Here is an 18633-nt window from a genome sequence, read left to right as displayed (position 1 = left end):
TGGTTGCTCCGGCAAACTGTGCAGGTGGCATGGCTGTTCATGATGGCCCTGCGGAGCAGGTCGGGGGTACGTGTGCGGGCGCATCGGTGTTGGGGGAGATAAAATCCCCGCGATGCCCAGCACAGGTCTGCAGGGGGGCCGGTAGGTGGCAATGTTTGACCAGGCACCGGGAAATGGCTAGCGCTGTCGGGGCACCTGTAGTTAACGGTAGTAATGTCAGCGATAGCTTCCAGGAGTCGTTTGGGAAAGGTGTAACAGAACGATTAACAACCTGCAGCGGGGTTCTGCAATTAACTGTTGTGACTTTACGGCAGCAGAGCGTCTCCTGTTCAAAAAGAAGAGAAAAAGTTTCTCCTCAAAGGCTTATTTATTTATGAGCTCCTTATTCCAAGTATAAAGCAGGACATTCAGGTGGAACTCACTGTGAGACCAGATGTGTGCTAGAAAGAGTGGCTTTCACTGACACTTCAGATACCAATTACAAGAACCACAAGGTGGTGAGGAGGTATTCCAGAGGGAAAAGGGAGTGCAGTTCCCTCTGTATTTTATTTACTACATTGCTCCTTTACTTGGGGGAAAAAAAAGAACCCTGTCATTTCCCATGTTGTTTGATCTGATTAAAGCCCCAGTGAGAGATTCCATTTCAAGGGGACTCGATGGGCTTTACTTACACCACTCCCCCAGTTTTGTCATCTTCCTCTTCTTGCACCATGGTTTGTCCTTGATCCTTCTGCCAAGCACATCTTGTTCTAACCCTTTTAGCTTATGTCATGCCTCTCCTTTGCTTCAATTCTCTTCCATCCTCCTGCCCCTATTGCTTTCTGTGAAGATGTTCTTTATGCCTTGGAACCCCTTTTTCTTAACAAATGTGTCTCCAGAGGACACTTTGTGCAGCTATGAGGTGGACATTACTGTAATTCCAGATTTTATGGGACAAGAAGAAGACAGCATCACAGAGCAGGTGTTTGCTTCTTGCTCAAAATTAAATCTGTAATCCCTAATGTGGAAGAAAAATTGTTAGCTCTTCACTTTGTCTTTTTTTTTTTTTTCAAGTTGGAACAAAGGCTAGATACTTAAGCATGTTGAAGCATCACATTTTTCAGATTAGTGTCTTAATACATTTCAGTAGAATTGGAAATGAAATATCATTTGTGTAACAGAAGCATGCTGGGGATGAGTATTCTGTCCACAGCTGCTGAGTGTAACTGCTCATTTCTCATAGATCTTTAATAAAAGAATCCCCTACATTTTCTAAAAATAGTTAGAAAGCATTTTTTTGTTTGTTTTGTTTGTTAGAAAGGGATTTTTTTTTTTTTTTGTTTGTGAACTCTACCACAGTTCCTTGTTTAACAATAATTGGGATTCCAGCTTTCAAATTTTTTTTTGTGGTCATTTCCCTTCTTCTGTACCTGGAAGACTCTACCTTCAACCTTTACTGGTCGAAGTTTTGATCCCTATAAAAGGGTCTACACTTATAAGTCACTGCACTTTCAGCTGGCATATACGTCTTCTCATACTTGTGATTTTGTGGAACCTTGTTCATACTAAGAAGATAAAATACATGCTATACAGCTTTTCCTTCTGTAATTGTTCCTAGAAGTCTGCAATCTGTGTGTGATTCTGATATTTTCCTAGCTGCAGATAACCCCTCCTTAGGTATCATCATGATAGCTGTTTTTGACCTTGTCAGATTTTCAAGCTAAATGTGGTCAGTCCTTAAAAAGGCTCACTGAAGAGATGTCTATGCCGCTGTAGGTAGTGCAGCACACAATGTGGCACTCTGGCTTACCTTTGTGCAATAGACAGCATGCCAGGAAGGGGAAGCCCATCTTTCATATCAAATCTCACACCAACGAGCTAAACAAGAGAAGACTTGGTGCACTATAACCATCAGATGATGAATTCTTAGTCTTCATAATCCCACTGGTCAACTCTGGCCATTAAGAGACCTGACTCACTGTAAGAACTGAAATAATAGTTAAGGTTTCTTACAGAAATTTCAGCCAAGGAAAGTATGTTCTTTCTTGATTATAACCCTTGCATTTCAGCCTGATGTTCTCTTCTCTTTCCTCTTCTAAATTAGAACTAAACTGTGGAAACTGCCTAAAGCTGGGCTTTCTCAAAGTGGCCAGACATCAGCTCTAACCAAAGATACTGCAATACATTTTGTGTAGTGGCAAGTATTTTAAACACTTGATAAGATTCTAACAATGATAAAATGTATTTTTCTGCATTTAGTAATCTGTTTTCATTTGTGCTGAAGCAAATCCATTGGTGCGTAAAAACCATGACAATTGAGTTAGACTCCAGTGAAGTGATTTCGCTGAAAGCAGAAGCTTCAGGATTTCCTCCCAGATGCCACCTATGTATTCCTCTGCGTTCACAACAGGAGTGGTGTGGTGTTGTGTCCTGGATATACAGTGACACTCCTAAACTTGTTGGATGGCAACATTTTGGATGAAATACTATTTTGATAGCAAGTAGTTTAAATATTACCTTCACTGGGGCTAAGGTTTTACCACAGAGTCTGAATCGACTCACTCTATCTGATTGCATGTTGTTTCAATGGAGATGATAGGCACTGTGCACAATGCAGACTAAATGTAACCATCCTTTCCAGCTCTCTTTAAAAGCAGTGATTTAATACAGAAAGTTATTTTGAAGAGTTAAAGATAAGCATTAAAATAAACTGCCTTTTGCTGATATATAGCAGGAACAGTAGTTCAGTGTTTCATGTTTTTCCTTTGAATTTGTATAGATGTTAATGATTCCATATTCCGGACTGTGTGGCAAGAAAGATACTATCACACTTTATAGCATCTAAGGGCACCCAATTGTAAGAAATGCAGCCTGTCTTGAAAGTGTATGATGCCTTTATTTTTCTTTAAAGATATGCATGATCCTGTCCAGAACTGCTCTGCCTATGATGTCTTTGTGTTGTGGAGTTCACTGGCACAATGCAACACTACCCATTTTCCTCTGATGTCAGCTGTAATTGTAGTTTCTGATCAATCAGTGTGACATTGTGGCATTGCTCCATCACCTTCCATCTCCTTCCCATTCTGAGTTATATTGGCAGTCTTTAAGAGTGAGCCATGGTAACCTTGTGTATTTCAGAAATCAGTCTGTGAGACAGCATCCCTGTGAGCCGTCATATGGTGTTTAGGAGCTAGGTATTTGTATTACCTCAGGCATATATGCTCCAACAAATTGTCATTGAGAGGTGGGGAAGGCAGCCTTGTACCTCTTTCCTCACTCGGGACTAGGGCAACACTGCCCCTTACAAAAAATCTCAGTGATGAAAAACAATAGAATTTCACAGCACAGGGAGCGTTAGTTTAGGGGCTTGTGTATAGTCTCACAAGGGAACGCTGTTCAATAGGCTTCAAAGTGATTCAGTCATGGCACAACCGTGGTTGTGGCCACATGTAATATACCCTGTAGCTCTTTAAAGAGGATTAGCTTTAGATCAGGGACAGCATTCATTGCTGGATTTCATGTAAAGTAGAGTATGCTAATGAAATGGTAATGTCTACAGCAAACATTGCATAATATTGTAAACCCTCAAAATTGAGCATTGTGTCATGATATCTCTGCTGGAAGTCCAACTTTTATATTCCGTTTGTTGCTTGGAGAAAAAAGTGAAGTTTTTAGTATCACCACAATCTCTCTATAGTAAATAAAGATCTGGTTTGCAGTCTTACAAGTGAAGTTTAAAACAAACATTTGAAAGTAACTTTTCAAACATTGATGAATGCTTTATAACAATGTCCTTGCTCTCCAGCAGAGAGAAAACCCACCACATCTTAAAACAGATTCATTTGGGTTGTCTGTAACAAGCATGGTCTTGGTTCAGTACTGCATCCCTGCCCTGCCTGCCATTCTGTTGCTCTAGATGGTACATTTGGGCTTAACATGTGTGTCAGCATCAGTCTTACAGAGATGCAATATTTCTTGTAAACATTTCTGAGCCATTTCATCTTCTAAAGGCAGTTTCTAACTGTACATTAGCTTCCACTGGCAGTCCAGTAGTCTTGATGTGACTCTCCTCCAGTTTTATGCTAGTCTTTTGAATTTGTGAAGATTTGCACGGTACATATGTTTAAAAAGCTCTAAAACTTAAAGGGAGCCAGAAATTCAAACTGTCAGTCTTGAGATGTTGTAAGGGATTTTATTTGTAGAAGGTCTTGAATACCTTTGAGAAATCCATTCTTCTGTGAGCACTAGACCTCCTCTGTAAGCCTTTGTTGAGTTTTGTGTGTTGAGGAATCCACTGTAATTGCATTAATGCACTGTACAATGTTTATTATGCCCGGATTTATCTTCATATTTGGTGCTGTGCATGTATATGCTTCCTAGGACATGTGGCATCCCAATAGGCAATTGTGATCTGGGCTTTGACCCCAAAGCAGCACATTCGAAAATGTGCCCTGTATAAAACACAGTGACAGACTTCAGGTACCCCAACAGGCCATTTTGCTTCTGTGATGACTTCAAGAGCCTTCTCCCCATGTGCTGGGGATTGGAGCCTGAGGAAAACCTTTGGAAAGAAGATGCTTCTGGCTCCCTTTCCAAAATATCAGTTTTCCTTGCTTAATAGTTTTTGCCTGGCACAACTCCATAGTTTAGGATTTTGTTGCTTTAATATTTTTTTTTATTGGTGATGGTAGCTTGTTTTATTTATCTATTTCTTATTTTGGTGTTTAGAAGGTTCTTTCTCTATAGACATAGAGGGGTGGTGATACATATTCATGAAAGAGAAGTCCTCCTGGCCCTTGCTCACGCTGACAAAGACTCGGCTGTTTCACACGGCAAGCTGTGCAGAATTGTGTGGGGCCTGCCTGACCAGATTAGAGCAAACAGCAAGCTTATTCCTCCCGTCGTTAGGCCTTGCCTGCCTAACAATTTCCTCAATTGTCATTTTGACAAGGCTGTCATTAGATGATGGCTTCTTTTGGCCATTTTCAGATAAAGATAATTTCCTTAACTTCCATTTTATTTGACAACAAGTAGTTTGTGAAAGAAAGGAAGTGCTTCAGTGGTTTATGGATTAAGGGTTTGTCACTTCAAAGGCATCTTTGATCTAAAAATATGTGCTGTACCAAATTCATTATGTCTTTTTTTTTTGGGGGGGGGGGGAGCGACTTTATAATTTATTGATCTGCCTCTCAATTATTCCCTTTTTTTGTATCCCCTAGTAGCACACAACGGAGCAGAGATGAGGGGAAAGAGCCCAAATGGCACCTCTGGGAAGTCACCATTAGGACAAAACAACAGGTGCTTGGCACTGCGCTCCAGTCCCACAGCCGTGCCTGCCCGGTACCCATACTGTTGGGTGTCAGCCTGGTTATCAGCTGGGACAAGGGAAATTGTGTGTGGCAGGGAGAGGATTCAGGCCTGGCTACGTCATGGCGGCACCTGGCAGAGGTGGCTCTGCCATCAGGGTGGGCCTGTGCCAGCAGGGTTCATGCCTGGCTGCAGCTGTTGCTGCAGTTGGGGACTGGGGTGTACTGGGAGGGTACAGGGCTGGGGATGGGCTCCTTAATACCCAGCTTGGCTGTGGAAGGCACTGAGTACACTTTGGACCCATCTCTGTGTTTAGTGCGGATAGAAATCTGTTGTTCTCTCCATGTAAATCCATCATTGCAGCCCATTACTTTAGTCTCAGAGGCTTAGCCAAGGCTGGGATTTGTCCCGTATCCATATTAATATCCTTTCTAATTACCTCAGTGCTTTCTGTTGTGCTGCCTTGCATTGCACCCGGGCAGATAACTGTCCCCTTGCTGCTGGAGGCTGTTCTTGATCCCATTTCTAAACAGAAGCACTTCTGCTAGACACTGACTGGGATAGCTGTGCAGAGGCTGCCTCTTTTTTTCCCTTTTGCCTGCTAATTGGCTGAGACCACCAGAATTTGGAGGACACAGATGTCACTGATAGTTTGCCTAGGGAGCACATTCATGCCCATCTGTTGCAGTCTAGAAGGCTGTTCATATATCCACAAGGCCTTCATTTAATTCTTGTCAGAAAGTAATGTAAATCCAGTTTACCTCAGAGGTCACAGCCAAGATTTATGCCAATGAGCCCCCTGCAATTTACACACACTGTAGTTGTATAGGATGAAAAGAAAGCCTTTCATGTTGGTGCATATTAACAAGAAAGCTTGCCTTAGGAGAGGCTCTTTGATTGAGGTTCTTCCTTATTTTAATACAGCCAGTGTTGGTTGGTATATGCAGCTTTATCGAAAGAAAACATCTTATCTTTAAGCCAGAGAAGTAAAATAAATAAATAAATCCACTAGCAAACGAATTTTGCTGTTGTTTGGTCATCATCTTGTCTTTCTCATGTGTCAGAGCCTCCACGTACTGGCAAGCAAGGTAAATGCTCTAGGAAAGAACAAATGTGCATATATTGAAGCAGGGAACTAGATTTTCTTTCTATAGAGGATAATATTAAGTCAGTTGGTGAAACCTTTGCTGTGAGACTAAATAATTTTAAGCAAGTTTTCCTTTTCTGCTTTTTCTTTTTCCTAAAGTCTCCAAATCTGATAACAAAGCTGAGCCTGTTATTTGGGGCATAGGTAATCGGAAGGGTTGCAGAAAATGTCTGCACAAATCCATGGGATGGGGAGCAGCTGGGGGTGCCCTGGAGTTGTGTGCTCACTACTATGTGTTGAGGGGAAAATAAATGTTCAGGCTCTCTCTTATTGACAGAAATTGATAGTTGCTTGGAAAGGCTGGCATAGAAAATACCGCATGAGGATGGATCAGGGTGTGCAAATGGGTTTCAGAGTTGGTACCCCTATCGGGATGCTCTTTTCATGTGTATTAGTTCTATGCCAAGGGGTGCTACTGCTAAAGCAAGCTATTCCCTCCTGGCAGATGCACAAATCTCAGCCAGACCGCCTCACTGCAGGTACAGAGCACATGGGCTTTCTTCTTTGCAGCCTGACCAGTGGGTTTTGCTTTTGGCCCATGCTTTCAAATGTTATAGGCATGATGATCAGGATCACTGGCACTGTATCATAATGACTGGAGTGTTTTGGGATTAGGAGGGAGGAGAGCAAGGCATGGCTGCTATCTAAATTAAAACAGGACAGTACTCTAAGTTCCAGTGTAGCACTTAAAATAATTAAAATGTTTATTTGAAAGTCAAAACAGCCTCAGTCATAAATAACTACCCCGTCCTCAAGTGATTGTGTTGAGTCCCAACAGAGCACTCTGGGTTGATTTGATCCCTGTTGGGATTAATCCATAAATGTAGCCTCTGCGTGGAACTCATCAGGTCTTTGCTTCCTCTTCATTAGTCTCCCTGGAATTGGAGGGTAGCCTGAGTAAGATGGAAATTAGGATAATATATTTTCAGAGGGAAAAGCTCTGATGATCTCTAATTTGTGTTTCAGGACAATAATGCCATGGAAAATTTCCTAAATAATTTTGTCTGAGGAACAAATGGTTGTTATGCTTGCTGTATTGAGTGTTCAATTACATCTTCTCTTTACTTGAGCCTCTGAAGTTAATTGTAATTTTAAACTGGCCCAACTGACTCCCAGCTCCGTCCTATGCACAGCATAATTTAAAAAAATTCCTTTCTCTTTTGGTCTTCTAGCCCAAGGGCTCTGAATTGTCACAGCATGGCCCATTTCTTATTGAAGAGATCATTTCTCTGTGGCCCACCCAGACCTTCCCTCCCTCCTCCCCTCCTTCCCTCTTGTTCTGAGTCCTAGCTCCCATTAGAGGCAACTGCAGCAACATGCTACCCCTCTCTCTGAGATCTTTGTACTTTCGGTCATCATATTTGATGCAAGAAGTTACTGTAACCCAAGCTCTAACCTGAAATGGTGCAGATGGTTATTTCCATCATTTCTGCTTTGAATTGCATCAATTGCCCAAATCTTCACTGTAATATAAAATGGTTTTTATTACATGTTTTGAAAGTGGCAGCCAAAGTAGTGTAGGTGTGTCTAGGTGCTCTGTAGTAGTAAGTGGTGTGTCTTTAGAAAGCATTTTTCTCTAGACAGCTGTGCAGTCATTTTTGGACCTACTTTTAGCTTTCAGCACAACCTCCCCTCAAAGTGCTGCTTGTTGAGATATATCGGCAGTGACAGGAAGCCAACTAGTGACTGTCACAGCGCTCACCAGAACTCTGTGCTGGTTCTGCAGCTCAGCTCTGCTCTCAGGTCTTGCATTTGCCATGCACTGCCCGCAAGGTTTTAATCTCCCAGCTGCCGCACAGTGCTGCAGCTGTTACTAAACACAGCTTACAGCGTGCATCTGTGTAAAGGATGCTGCTGCAGTTTAAAGCTCTCTGGTGCATTTTCATCTGATTTTATGATGCGAGTCATTGTCCCCAGTGACGGCTCTCAAAAGGCTGTCTTGCTTCTGAGAGCTACCGTGCAGTTTATTGCACTGGTCTGTGTGGTTCCACCACATTGTTATTCCCGCTGCTGTAAATCGCTATTTATTACACTAAGTGCCCTTGCTGTTTATTTAGTTCTTTGGAAAAACGTACTTGAAGAAAAACTTCTCTCTTGCCGCCTTGTCTATATCCCTGTTATGGATCCAGCAGTTTCCCGGTGAGTTAAATCCCTGCAATCCCAGCAAGCCACGTGCTGCACTTCTACACTAATTTAAGCTTCCCCACTAAGCCCCCTCTGCTCTTTGTGCAGCTCGCGCGCCATGCGGCTCACAAAGCCACAGGACTCAGCCTCACAGCACAGCCCCACACGCTCGCCCAGGTTGCAGCCCTCCATGGGCTGCCTGTAAGACTGTAAGGCTGGAGCGGGGCTGTTGCTGCAACACAGACATGTTGGAGGGTGTCTGTAAGCTTGGATGCTCTTAGTACTGTGTTGTTTTCTTGTGAAGTGTCTCAGCTTCAGCACGTTGTCGTAGACCATGTGGTTATGGACATATTCCTGCTAGGGCTGCGACGTGCTCCTGCACACCGTTAGCAGCCTCCTGCCTGCCTGACTGTGGGTCTGAGCTGCATCCACACCACAGCTTCTGGAGAGGGCTTCCCGGGGGACAAGACTTGGGAGAAATCAATTACACAAAGGAGTGGAGCCAGGGCCAGATGGCAGGAACGCTCCATCCCAACCTGGGAGGTACTCGTGGGACAGCCGTGACCACGCAGGGCTGTGTAATCAGATGAATCAATTAGCAGATGTCGGCATGGTGAGCAGAGTGAGCAACGCTAGCATAGGTGTGTGACAGCGATCATGGCAGAGGGGGACGCTTTGCTTTTCCCTAATGGATATCCAGCAACAAGTCCAGCTTTTCTAGACCCAGAATGGTGGGAGGAGAGGGCTTGGCTTGCCCCACACACATGCCTGGCTGTTGTCACCAAGCTCAGACATCCTTACATCACAGGGCTGCCGCTCTGCCAGAGCACCATGCTGCAGCTGTCTCCAACCATGCCTCTGGCTGCTCCTTGCTCTGTGTCTATGCCTGCCAGCTAGGATGGGAGAGAAGCCCTAGGAGGGGCCCATGGCCATACATGCTGCCACCACAGCTCTCAGCTAACCTTGCCCTGTGCTTGTGCGCTGCCTCCATGCCCACAGGTGGCTTGTTTTCAGAAAATGCCTCTCTCAGGAGGGCAATACAGAACAGTTGGAGAAAAAGCAAGGCGTAACTTGGGGAGAGCAAAGAAGGGAAGGGCTGACAGCAGAAATCCCGCCTCAGTGTTTTGTTGAGGGATGGGAACTGAAACCTTTAATCTGTTTTAAGTACCCTCACCTGAATGCTATATCTTATTAGATTGCTTTTCCTGATGGGTTATTTTTCAATCGCTTTCTTGGCCAGCTGAGAGTCAGAAATGCAGTGATGGAACCTGTGCCGCTCCGCAGAGCACTTTCCCATTGCTTGACCCATTGTTCACATGGCAGACACTCCACAAACACTGACACACATGTGGCTCCCCATGCGCTGTGGCTGGCATGAAAGCCCTGCAGAAATGGGATGCAGCTGATATGCTCTGGCAGTGCCCCAGCATGGCTGGGTTTGGACGTGGGTCTTTGCACCTCATGCTTGCTTCCCCACAGTCTAGCTGCTCTTGGCACTGCATCCTGCCCCAACCTCCTCTCTGTGTCCCCATTTAATTTCTTCTCTTGCTGGCAACCATCTGCAGTGCTAGTACAGTCCCACTGCCTGTCCCCTGCCTTGGGCTCCATGCTGATGAACACCAGGCCTGCCTCGCTCTGCATGAGCTCGTTGCTTCTGCCCTCTGATCCCCAGGCCGCCTGGTGCTGCCAGTTGGGATCCAGCCACCCTAAGCTGCAGCAGAGGAGAATTCAGCTGCTGAGATGCAGAGCCAGCTGTGCCTGGCTACATGCAGTTCTGCGTTCCCCTTCCTGAAGCCTACAACTTCACCAACTTCAGAAATATTTTCAGAGGCTGTTTCCAACCACATCACTTTGAATTATGGGAGGAGTTCATTAAGCAAGAGAACAGTCAGATTTGTTTTGTTGCATGGGAAAGAATGAAAGACATATTTCCACACATTTCATTTAAGATGGCTGAGACAAAGCTTTCTCTTCTGCTCCACCATTGGCAATGCTGTAAGCACCCATTGGGCAGGCTTCCGCTCCTAGGGCTCCCCCAGCACTTACTGGTGCTGCTGGAAGGGGCTTCAGCCATCTCCCTGCTCTGTTCAGCAGGTCCCTCCACCTGGAAAGAGCCCTCTCTGCTGGAGCAGCTAAGAGGGAGCAGTGGCCATGAACGCCCACGGTGCGGTGGCCACACTGCTGCAGGACTGCGAGCGCTCGTTGGCCACACTGCTGTCAGCCAAGGCAGACATCCATGAGGAAGAGGAGCAGGAATACCAGCGGCACCAAGGTGAGGCCCCAGGGGCAGCGGGGCGGGCAGCCGCTCCTCGGCCATGCCCTATTTTTTCTGCTCCTGGCAGATGAGAGCCAAGAGACGACTGGATTTCAGGGCAGTGAATGGGACGTGGGCTGTGGGTAGGCAGGGGAAAGCAGCCCACTTTGTTGCGGTGAATTGCTGTCAGTTCTAATTTTAGGCTTCAGTAAACATGAGGCTGTAAGGAACAGTTTAGTTGGGGAAGAACAATGCCTGAAAGTTTGCTGATGCACATAAATTTCAGTTATTAAAAAAAAAAAAAAGAAAAGAAAGGGGAAAAAAAAAAAGAAAAAGGATGCAACTTCTGAATAAGGGCACATATTTCCTCTCCTTTCAGTGGGGCTGGGGGAGGGCCCTCTCTGTTTGTCAGTTTCTCCTGATATATTAAAGAGCTCATTGCCTGAATCTTTATCTCGTAAAATGCATGTGACCTCTGTAAGTGGTGTCCAAAGAAAAAACTTTCAGTATCCCTCTTGAAAGGAAAGTGCATGTCAGCTAATGGCTGGAATGAATAACCGAGAAGGGAAGCAGTAGTTAGGGAGGGTGCTAGTAGAGGAGCTCTTCACTCGTTTCAGTGCTAGCAGTGCAGGCTAGAAACATTTATTTCAGTGCTGTGGTAGTAAGGGAAGTTTTAAAAAATGACTTACTAATTCTGGTGGAAATGCAGCTGACACTAATCACAAGTGTGAGAAAGGTCTCACATGCTCAGTTCAGCTTTCTCCAGACTTCCAGAGGGCTCCACAATGTAACTGCCACAGTTTTTTTGCTCACCAACGAAGAGCCATGTTTGCATTGCTGGACTTGTGAGGGTCACACCTGTTCTGTGCAGCGCAGAGAGGTTACATATTGCTGACTGCCGCATCAAAAAATAACTTCAGTGACTATGGGGCAATGCAGTAAAGGACAAAATTGACATTTCTGGGGGAAACAGTACAGGCATCAGCAAAAAATTGCAAAACTTGAATTTTATGCAGGTTCTATTTTGTATTACACATCTGCTGTACCATCCCATTTCCAGTTTAAAGCCAATAATGCTTGGTGTTGCTTGCATGACTGGCTTGACTATCACGTCAATGTGATCTTTAAAACCCTTTGTTTGCCTAGAGTGCGGGGCTGCTTCAAATATGTTTCTGCGCACGCCTTGTTCTCGCTGGGAGGTCAGCCGCCCTTTCTGAAGCACCTCAGCCTGTCTGTGCTGGAGGGTGGCATGTCGATTTCTGCCAGGGATGCTGGAAGATTCTTCTCTTCTCTTTTTGTTTTCAACAAAAGGCTACTTTGTTTTCTCATCACAAATTCTTTTAAGCTTGATTATCTCCCCTCAGAATAGGCTCTTGAACTCCTAATCAGGTAGAGCTTTTTCCCTTCACCCTCTTCATCCCTTCTCTCCTATTAAATACTGCAGTGGACAAGAAATAATCAGTTTAGTTCCAGCTAAGGTAAATCAGCGCCCTTATAACTGCTCGATTAGCTGCAGCCCTTCAGGTGAGATGCTGGAGGAAATGGGCAATCAGAGCCTGCAAGGATCTCCCATCCTCCCCAGGACTTGTGCCTACAGTGCTCAGACCCGTTTGCCCATTCTGGAATGGAAAAGCTCGTGGCCCCATGACTTCCATTGCCCTCAGAGCCCTCTCTGCTGGCACTCTTGTTCTGGCAGTTGTATTTCAGTTCATGGCTACAGGACTGTTCATACCAGCTCCCCAGCTACTTCATGTGCTTATAGAGGATGTTTCTACGTCACAGTATCAAATTAATATCATTAGCATGCTAATTGCATTTATTTCCAAGTGGTGACTACTGGAATCAGGTCAAGGCTCAAAGCCCAGAAAACAAACACAAATGTCCAACACCAAAGGGGGCTGGAGGCTCGTAGATCACCAGATCCTGCTGAAAGCCTTGCTCTGGGTTCCTCTTGTCCAACCGCCTTCTGGGGGTGCCTCTGAGAGTGAAACTTCACTATTAAAGATGTTCTTTGTTCTTTGGTGCATCAGATAGGAGGGGCATTAAGGCTTAAGGATGACATGGGAGACTGGAAGAATTGGGTAGCAGAAATACCTGTATTATTCAGAGACAATACCAACATCCACATCATCCCATTGGTTGTTTTTGTACATTCTGACACCATTACTTTTCCTGCTTGGTGTTATTTAAGTAAGCTTAAATTTGAGTGGGAAGAGCAGATGGCAGAGAAGGAGACAGAATGGCTGTCTGTGTGAGAACCCCATGACTGTTTCCCTAGATTCCTCCCCCCACAAAACCTTCCCCCCCCCCTGTTGGGATCATACGGGGAAAGTTAATATCAGTGTGTGCTTACTGTCTCCAGGCACTCTTTGTCTTCTTTTGAGGAAGATTTTGGGAAGCTTGATCTTCAACCGCTGGCCTCCTCTTGGCCACCCTACATACAGGGTCAGGCCCTACCTCAGTTTTCAGGCCTGGTGAGGGGGCAGAGTGCCCCTGCTCCTACCTAGTTTTGCATTGCCATCATCAGAGGAGCCATGAGATGCATGGGGATAGGAACTCTTCTTCCTCTGGCCTTGCCTCTTGGGGTCCTTTCTTTGCACTGGGAAGGGCTCCTGAAGGCATGATATGAGACCAGCAGGCAGTGCAGTTGCGCTGTGATCTGATGGGAAGTATGCCCAGATCTGCAGGAGTAAGTGAGAAAACTTGTGTTGGAAAAAGTGATGTATTTTCTAAAGGTGACTTTTTGGAAAACTGGCCTTCCATATCAGACTTCCCACTTTTGCATAGGAAAAACATACTGATGAATGCACTGCAATATGAGCACAAAACAGAATCCTTGTGTAGTGTACTTTCTACCATTCTCCATAAAGGACAGATTAAAAAATAGGTAGTAATACATTTATTTGCATTACCTCATTAAAGAAATGATGGTCTCTGAGCAGGATTTTTTCTGGGGATTAATGGCCAGTAGGGGTTAGATCTGCAGCTGATGATCACCATTGACCCCATCTGGTCAATAATCCTTGCTAATCCACTTTTATTGGCCAGAGAGCCTGCTTGGCCTATGGTTAGTACAGTACATAGGAGCTGCAGCTTCACCTCTGTTTGGAGAAAATTAAATGTGGGTTGCAGCTTAAAGGAAAGGACAGATTCAGGCCCAGCTCCAGCTAGTGTGTTCCCACTAGCAATCCTTCCTCGGTCAGATGGGTTGGAGACACGGTTGGACCACTGGCTTCCTGGCACATGGGCGATGCTTCATGCTGGGAGCACAACCCAGGAACTAGACTGTGCTCAGGGCACAGCAGCTCTTCAGCCTTGTGGTATAGCACGCAGGAGCTTGGCATCCTCTGCTCCAGCAGGTCCTCAGCTCACCTGAATGGCTGCGATACAGTGCCTCCAAAGAAAGAGCTTCCAGCAGTGGCCAGGTCAGTGTACGAACTTCATAGAGGGCTGTCCAAGCCTCAGCTGGGACCTGCTTGACCTGCTCTGCACATGTAGGCAGTGCCAGTGCCCAAGCATGTGGATCAATTTCTTCCTGCTGTAGCAATGATCTCTCTGCTTCTCAGGGAAGATGTATCCTGTAGCTTTCTTTAAGTTACTCAATCTTTTTTCAGACTGAGTACGTCAAACCAATGACTTTTTTTCCCAAATGATGAGTTAAACATTCTCAAACACATCTGACTGTCTTTCATTGCATCCCTTTAGATCTATGTCCAACTGCTCAGTACAACCTAGGTTTATCTCTGTTTTGTGCAATGCAGCTGTTCTGTGTGGGATCATGGCTGTGCTCACTGCTGTATCTTTACCAGCAATTTGTCTTTTCCAGCATTGCTTCCTGATGACTTGAGGACCCTTCTGGAGGAAGCGAAGGAAATGAAGTGGCCCTTTGTGCCAGAGAAATGGCAATACAAGCAAGACCTGGGCCCAGAGGACAAAACCAACCTACAGGATACAATTGGCGCAAGGCTCCCTGATCTATTGGTATGAAGCTCAGCTATTGTGGGAAGCATGGGATGCATGGGGCAGGAAGGTTTCCTCCTCTGAGAAGGTGAGGAGTTTCTTGTTTGTTTAGCTTGAGTGCTTGCCTTGCCCATTCATCTTGCTCACTTCTGTTTCCAGCAAGATGTGTGTTTGCCTATTACCTGAAGACCTGGCACTGAAATAAAGCCAAAAATGCTTTTCTAGTGATTTTCCTGAAAATTGCTTAACTGGGACCTGAGCTGGCCAAAGCCGAGGCAAGCAAGTTAATATTGTAACGGTCTTCTATGTACATAAGAGGCACCAATCTAAGTGAAGAGCTGCAGGATCCAGGAGGTGCTGAGGGATCCCAAAGCATACTCTGCATATTTTATCTATCTTTAAGATCAGAAAGCAGGAAGGAATTCCCATTGCTTCTTGTTTTCTGATTTATCTGAGTTACTTGTTGCTTGCCCAAGGGGCAGAGTTCCCCCAGCAGAGCCTGAGCAAGGCCTGCAGGTGTTGTCTGGGGAAGATGATGGCTTTGGGCAGTGACGAGGAGCTCCAGGAAGCTAAGGGCTGTGCCCACTGCACCATGGGTCCCAGGGATCCCAAATGTGCGGGGGGGGTGGTGCTGCTCCCTGGGCATTTATTTTCTTTCTTTGGTGTGTGTGGCCTCCGACAGAAATTTATGGCGGAGGTTGACCTCCTTTACAATCCCTGCTCAGCACTCCGGCTTCGCAGCGTTTGTCTGCTCTCTCCCAGGACAAACACCTGCAGTAAGCTCCCGGAGAGACCTGGATAGATGGGAGATTAATGCGGTGGTAATAGAGGGGCAGTGTTCTCAGCATTATGCCTTCTCCCCAGGTAGATGGATCCTTTCTGAGATGATACCAATTATTTATTGCTGAAACATCTGTTGATAACTGCAGCTGCCCTTGTTAAACAAAGCATATCATGGGGTCATAGACCATAGGGACCTAAAATCCCACCGCATGCTCGTTTCAGACTATTCACCAACACCCCCTGAAGTCCATTGGTAACCGTCGGCTTCAATGCTTCGTCGTGTGGTTGAAAATACTTTGTAAACATTGTGCTGCCTTTCCCTGTGTGCTTTGAAGTATTATTTCATCTTCGCTGGTAATTTATATTCCAGTGCTATTGTACCATGGGAAAAAGGGAAAACCTTTTTTGTTTTCCATTTAATTGTAGAAAGACTGACATTTTGACCTGTATTATTAGTATTAGTCGGGAAAAGGGATTTTTTTTCCCCTTCATTCATTCCTTCCCCCCCTTTTTTTTTTTTAAATAAAATTTCAAGGCAGAGCAAAGGCTGCTTCAGTTCTTTGAATAAAAAGCTGGGAGGGAAATGAGGCTGAAGAGAAGTGATTACAGTGTGATGAGGAAAGATAAAAGTTTGAGCAACTTTCTTCTTCTTTTTTTGGCACAAGGGACAGAAAGATAATGCAAGTCCCCAAAGGAAAAAATATTTAAGTCTTTGCCAATTTAATGTTCATCCAAACCTTAAAAAAAAAAAATCATCTCTGTTTATTTTAATTTGCCATGCTCAGAATAAGCTCATAAACCGTAATTCATTACACTTAAAAAGCACTTTGAGATCCCTGAATGAAAGGCGCTTCATTACCATAACACACTGTGCGGTGTGGAGCTCTGGCTGCCTGCGCCCTGACTGGGCCGTTCTACGCTGCACGTCACGTCGGCTGAAAGGCTCCATGAGACCAGTGCAGGGAGTAAGCGGATTAGGCTTTGGCTTCAAGGGTTTGCCTTAGTGCTACACTTTAAAAAGTGGGATGCCTGATGCTGGTGGCTGTATGCTTGTCTGATGCACCAAGAAAGCAAAGCCACCCACACCCGCAACCTTTTAGAGAGCCTTTCTTCAACTCTACTGTGGGATCGCAGTAAACAAACAGGGGTAACTTCTCCAAAAAGAATACCTGCTGCAGGGTAAAGGCTGAGGCTGTGCTTCCAAAAGGGACACTTGCAAGTGTCACCCTTCCTGCAGATCACCCATATCTGGAGACATGGAAATACTCTTGTGCTCAGTGACCAGCCAACAGAGGGCAACATGCCCACGAGCACAAAGGCTTTGATCCTACAAACCCTACTGAGGGCTTTATTGGAAGACAACTCTACATGCAAGTAGATCTCTTTTGAGATCATTATCCATGAAATGTTTGGTTGTATTTTCTTACATGATTAGAGCCCATGTTCAAACCCCCTGTAATGATGTATGTATGGGACCTGTTGAGTCACAGCCTGAACCACTGATTGATCACCTGAGGCAAGGACTGAGTCAGCCATGGGAGCACAGGTGAAGGCAATTCACCTGTGTGACTGGAAGGATTGGAGCCTGGCTCCACCTCTCCTAGACCCCATTTAAGGGCTGACTGCCACTGGGGAAGGATCTCTTTCTGGAGATCTCTCCTTTTGGAGTTTTCTACTGCGAGCCTAGGACATGGGTGAGCATATAATTTTTGATTGTCTTTTTCCACCATGATAATCTTTATAACTATAAATCTGTAAAATACCATCCTAACCCTGCCACTCTTCTAACTGTACAATGTGGATTGTCATTTTTACTATGCAGTAGTTCCTGCATCCAGGTTCAGGCATTCAGTCACGATCCAGGACCTGTTGCAATAGGTATCATGCAAGAACAAAAACAAAGCCTCAGCTTCAAAGATTTCATTTGCTTGTGCAATTGCACTAAGGACAATCATTCTCAGTTTATTTTTAAATGCACTATTCAAATAAGGTTAAAGGTGTCTATCAGGTAGCACGTGCTCCTGAGACTCTCCAAGAACACGTTTCCTCCAAGCAACTGTACAGGAGAATGTGCAGGTTGATCTCCACTCTGGTTGGGGGAGTGCAGATCCTGGCCGTGGTCATACAGAATCTCCTCATAGTTAATGTAGCTGTGGAAAAGAATAGAGAGAATAAGTCCTTGCAGCCTTTGCCTGGGCCTTACCTAATTATGTGCTGCTGGATTATCATTAGGATAATCATTCTAAGGGAAGTGCCCCGATACCCTTAGGGATGTGTGTGGATCTTGAGAGTTGCAGCCTTTGAAAAACAGCCGAAGAGGGAGCTGAGGATTTAGTTTTCTCCTCCCCATACCTGCTGGTGTGGTAACAGGAGAACCAAAGCCCTTAGGATCTTGGTCATTCTGGCTGACCTTTTGCTATCTGCCTCTTAAGAGCTCTTCTTTGGTGATCTGCGTGAAGTGGGGAATGACTGAGCCCAGAGCTGTGGCTGCGGGCTGATCTTAATGCATGAAGGCCTTGGTGGCATCCTGGCCACCTTATGCTGTGCAAGCCCTGTCACTCTGGGGCTTTTTGAGTGAGAAGTATCAGAAATCAGGCCCTGTCAATGTGGGAGGATGGCCAACGTCCCACGTGTCGCTCATGCTGCCCAGCCAAAGCAGTAGCTTTAGTGGAACAGCTTCAGCACAGTGGTGCAGTTGGCCAGCCCTGTCCCACTCACATGCGGTGCTGCAAAGCACTCATCTTCCACTGTGCGTATGGAAAAACTGCAGCAGGATTTGCATGGGCAGTGCCAGGAGAAAAACATGAGCTGCGGTCCTGGATACCAACAGGGCTATTTGTTTGCTTTGCATGTCAGCAGGATTTACTGTTCTCAGATGATGCTTCACGGAGCCTTTCATCCCTGGAAAAGGTTTTGAGTCGTCTTACTGGGGTCACTGTGCTTTTTCTCCTTCCTCTCCCCCCAACTGCTTCTCAAATGGATTTTTACTTTTAGGACAGATTTAGGAAAGAGAGTCTTGGATCTGTAAATGATAATAAGGATACTGATGCTGCCCTATCAGGAGGGGTTTCTCGTAGGC

At 45.3% G+C, this 18633-nt stretch overlaps 1 protein-coding gene across 6 annotated transcripts in view; it reads left to right on the top strand.

Annotated features, from left to right (window-relative positions):
* The window catches only part of ALPK1 (alpha kinase 1), a 38039-nt gene that overhangs the window by 1486 nt on the left and 17920 nt on the right, over positions 1-18633 (top strand). For 2 of the 6 annotated variants that reach the window (XM_031553106.2, XM_031553104.2), the window contains exons 2-3: positions 10652-10829; positions 14638-14792. In XM_031553106.2, coding sequence (XP_031408966.2) covers positions 10709-10829; positions 14638-14792 — 276 coding nt within the window. In that variant the 5' untranslated portion in view covers positions 10652-10708. Of the gene's footprint in view, positions 1-5170; positions 10830-14637; positions 14793-18633 lie in introns of those variants that run through there. The other 4 variants (XM_031553105.2, XM_031553103.2, XM_031553107.2 and 1 more) reach the window with 3 other exon arrangements.

This window comes from Meleagris gallopavo, chromosome 4, assembly GCF_905368555.1.
Source record: "Meleagris gallopavo chromosome 4, MGAL_WU_HG_1.1, whole genome shotgun sequence".
Taxonomy (NCBI): Eukaryota; Metazoa; Chordata; class Aves; order Galliformes; family Phasianidae; genus Meleagris; species Meleagris gallopavo.
Note: the sequence above shows the minus strand (reverse complement) of the source record. Positions and strands in the feature narration are given on the sequence as shown.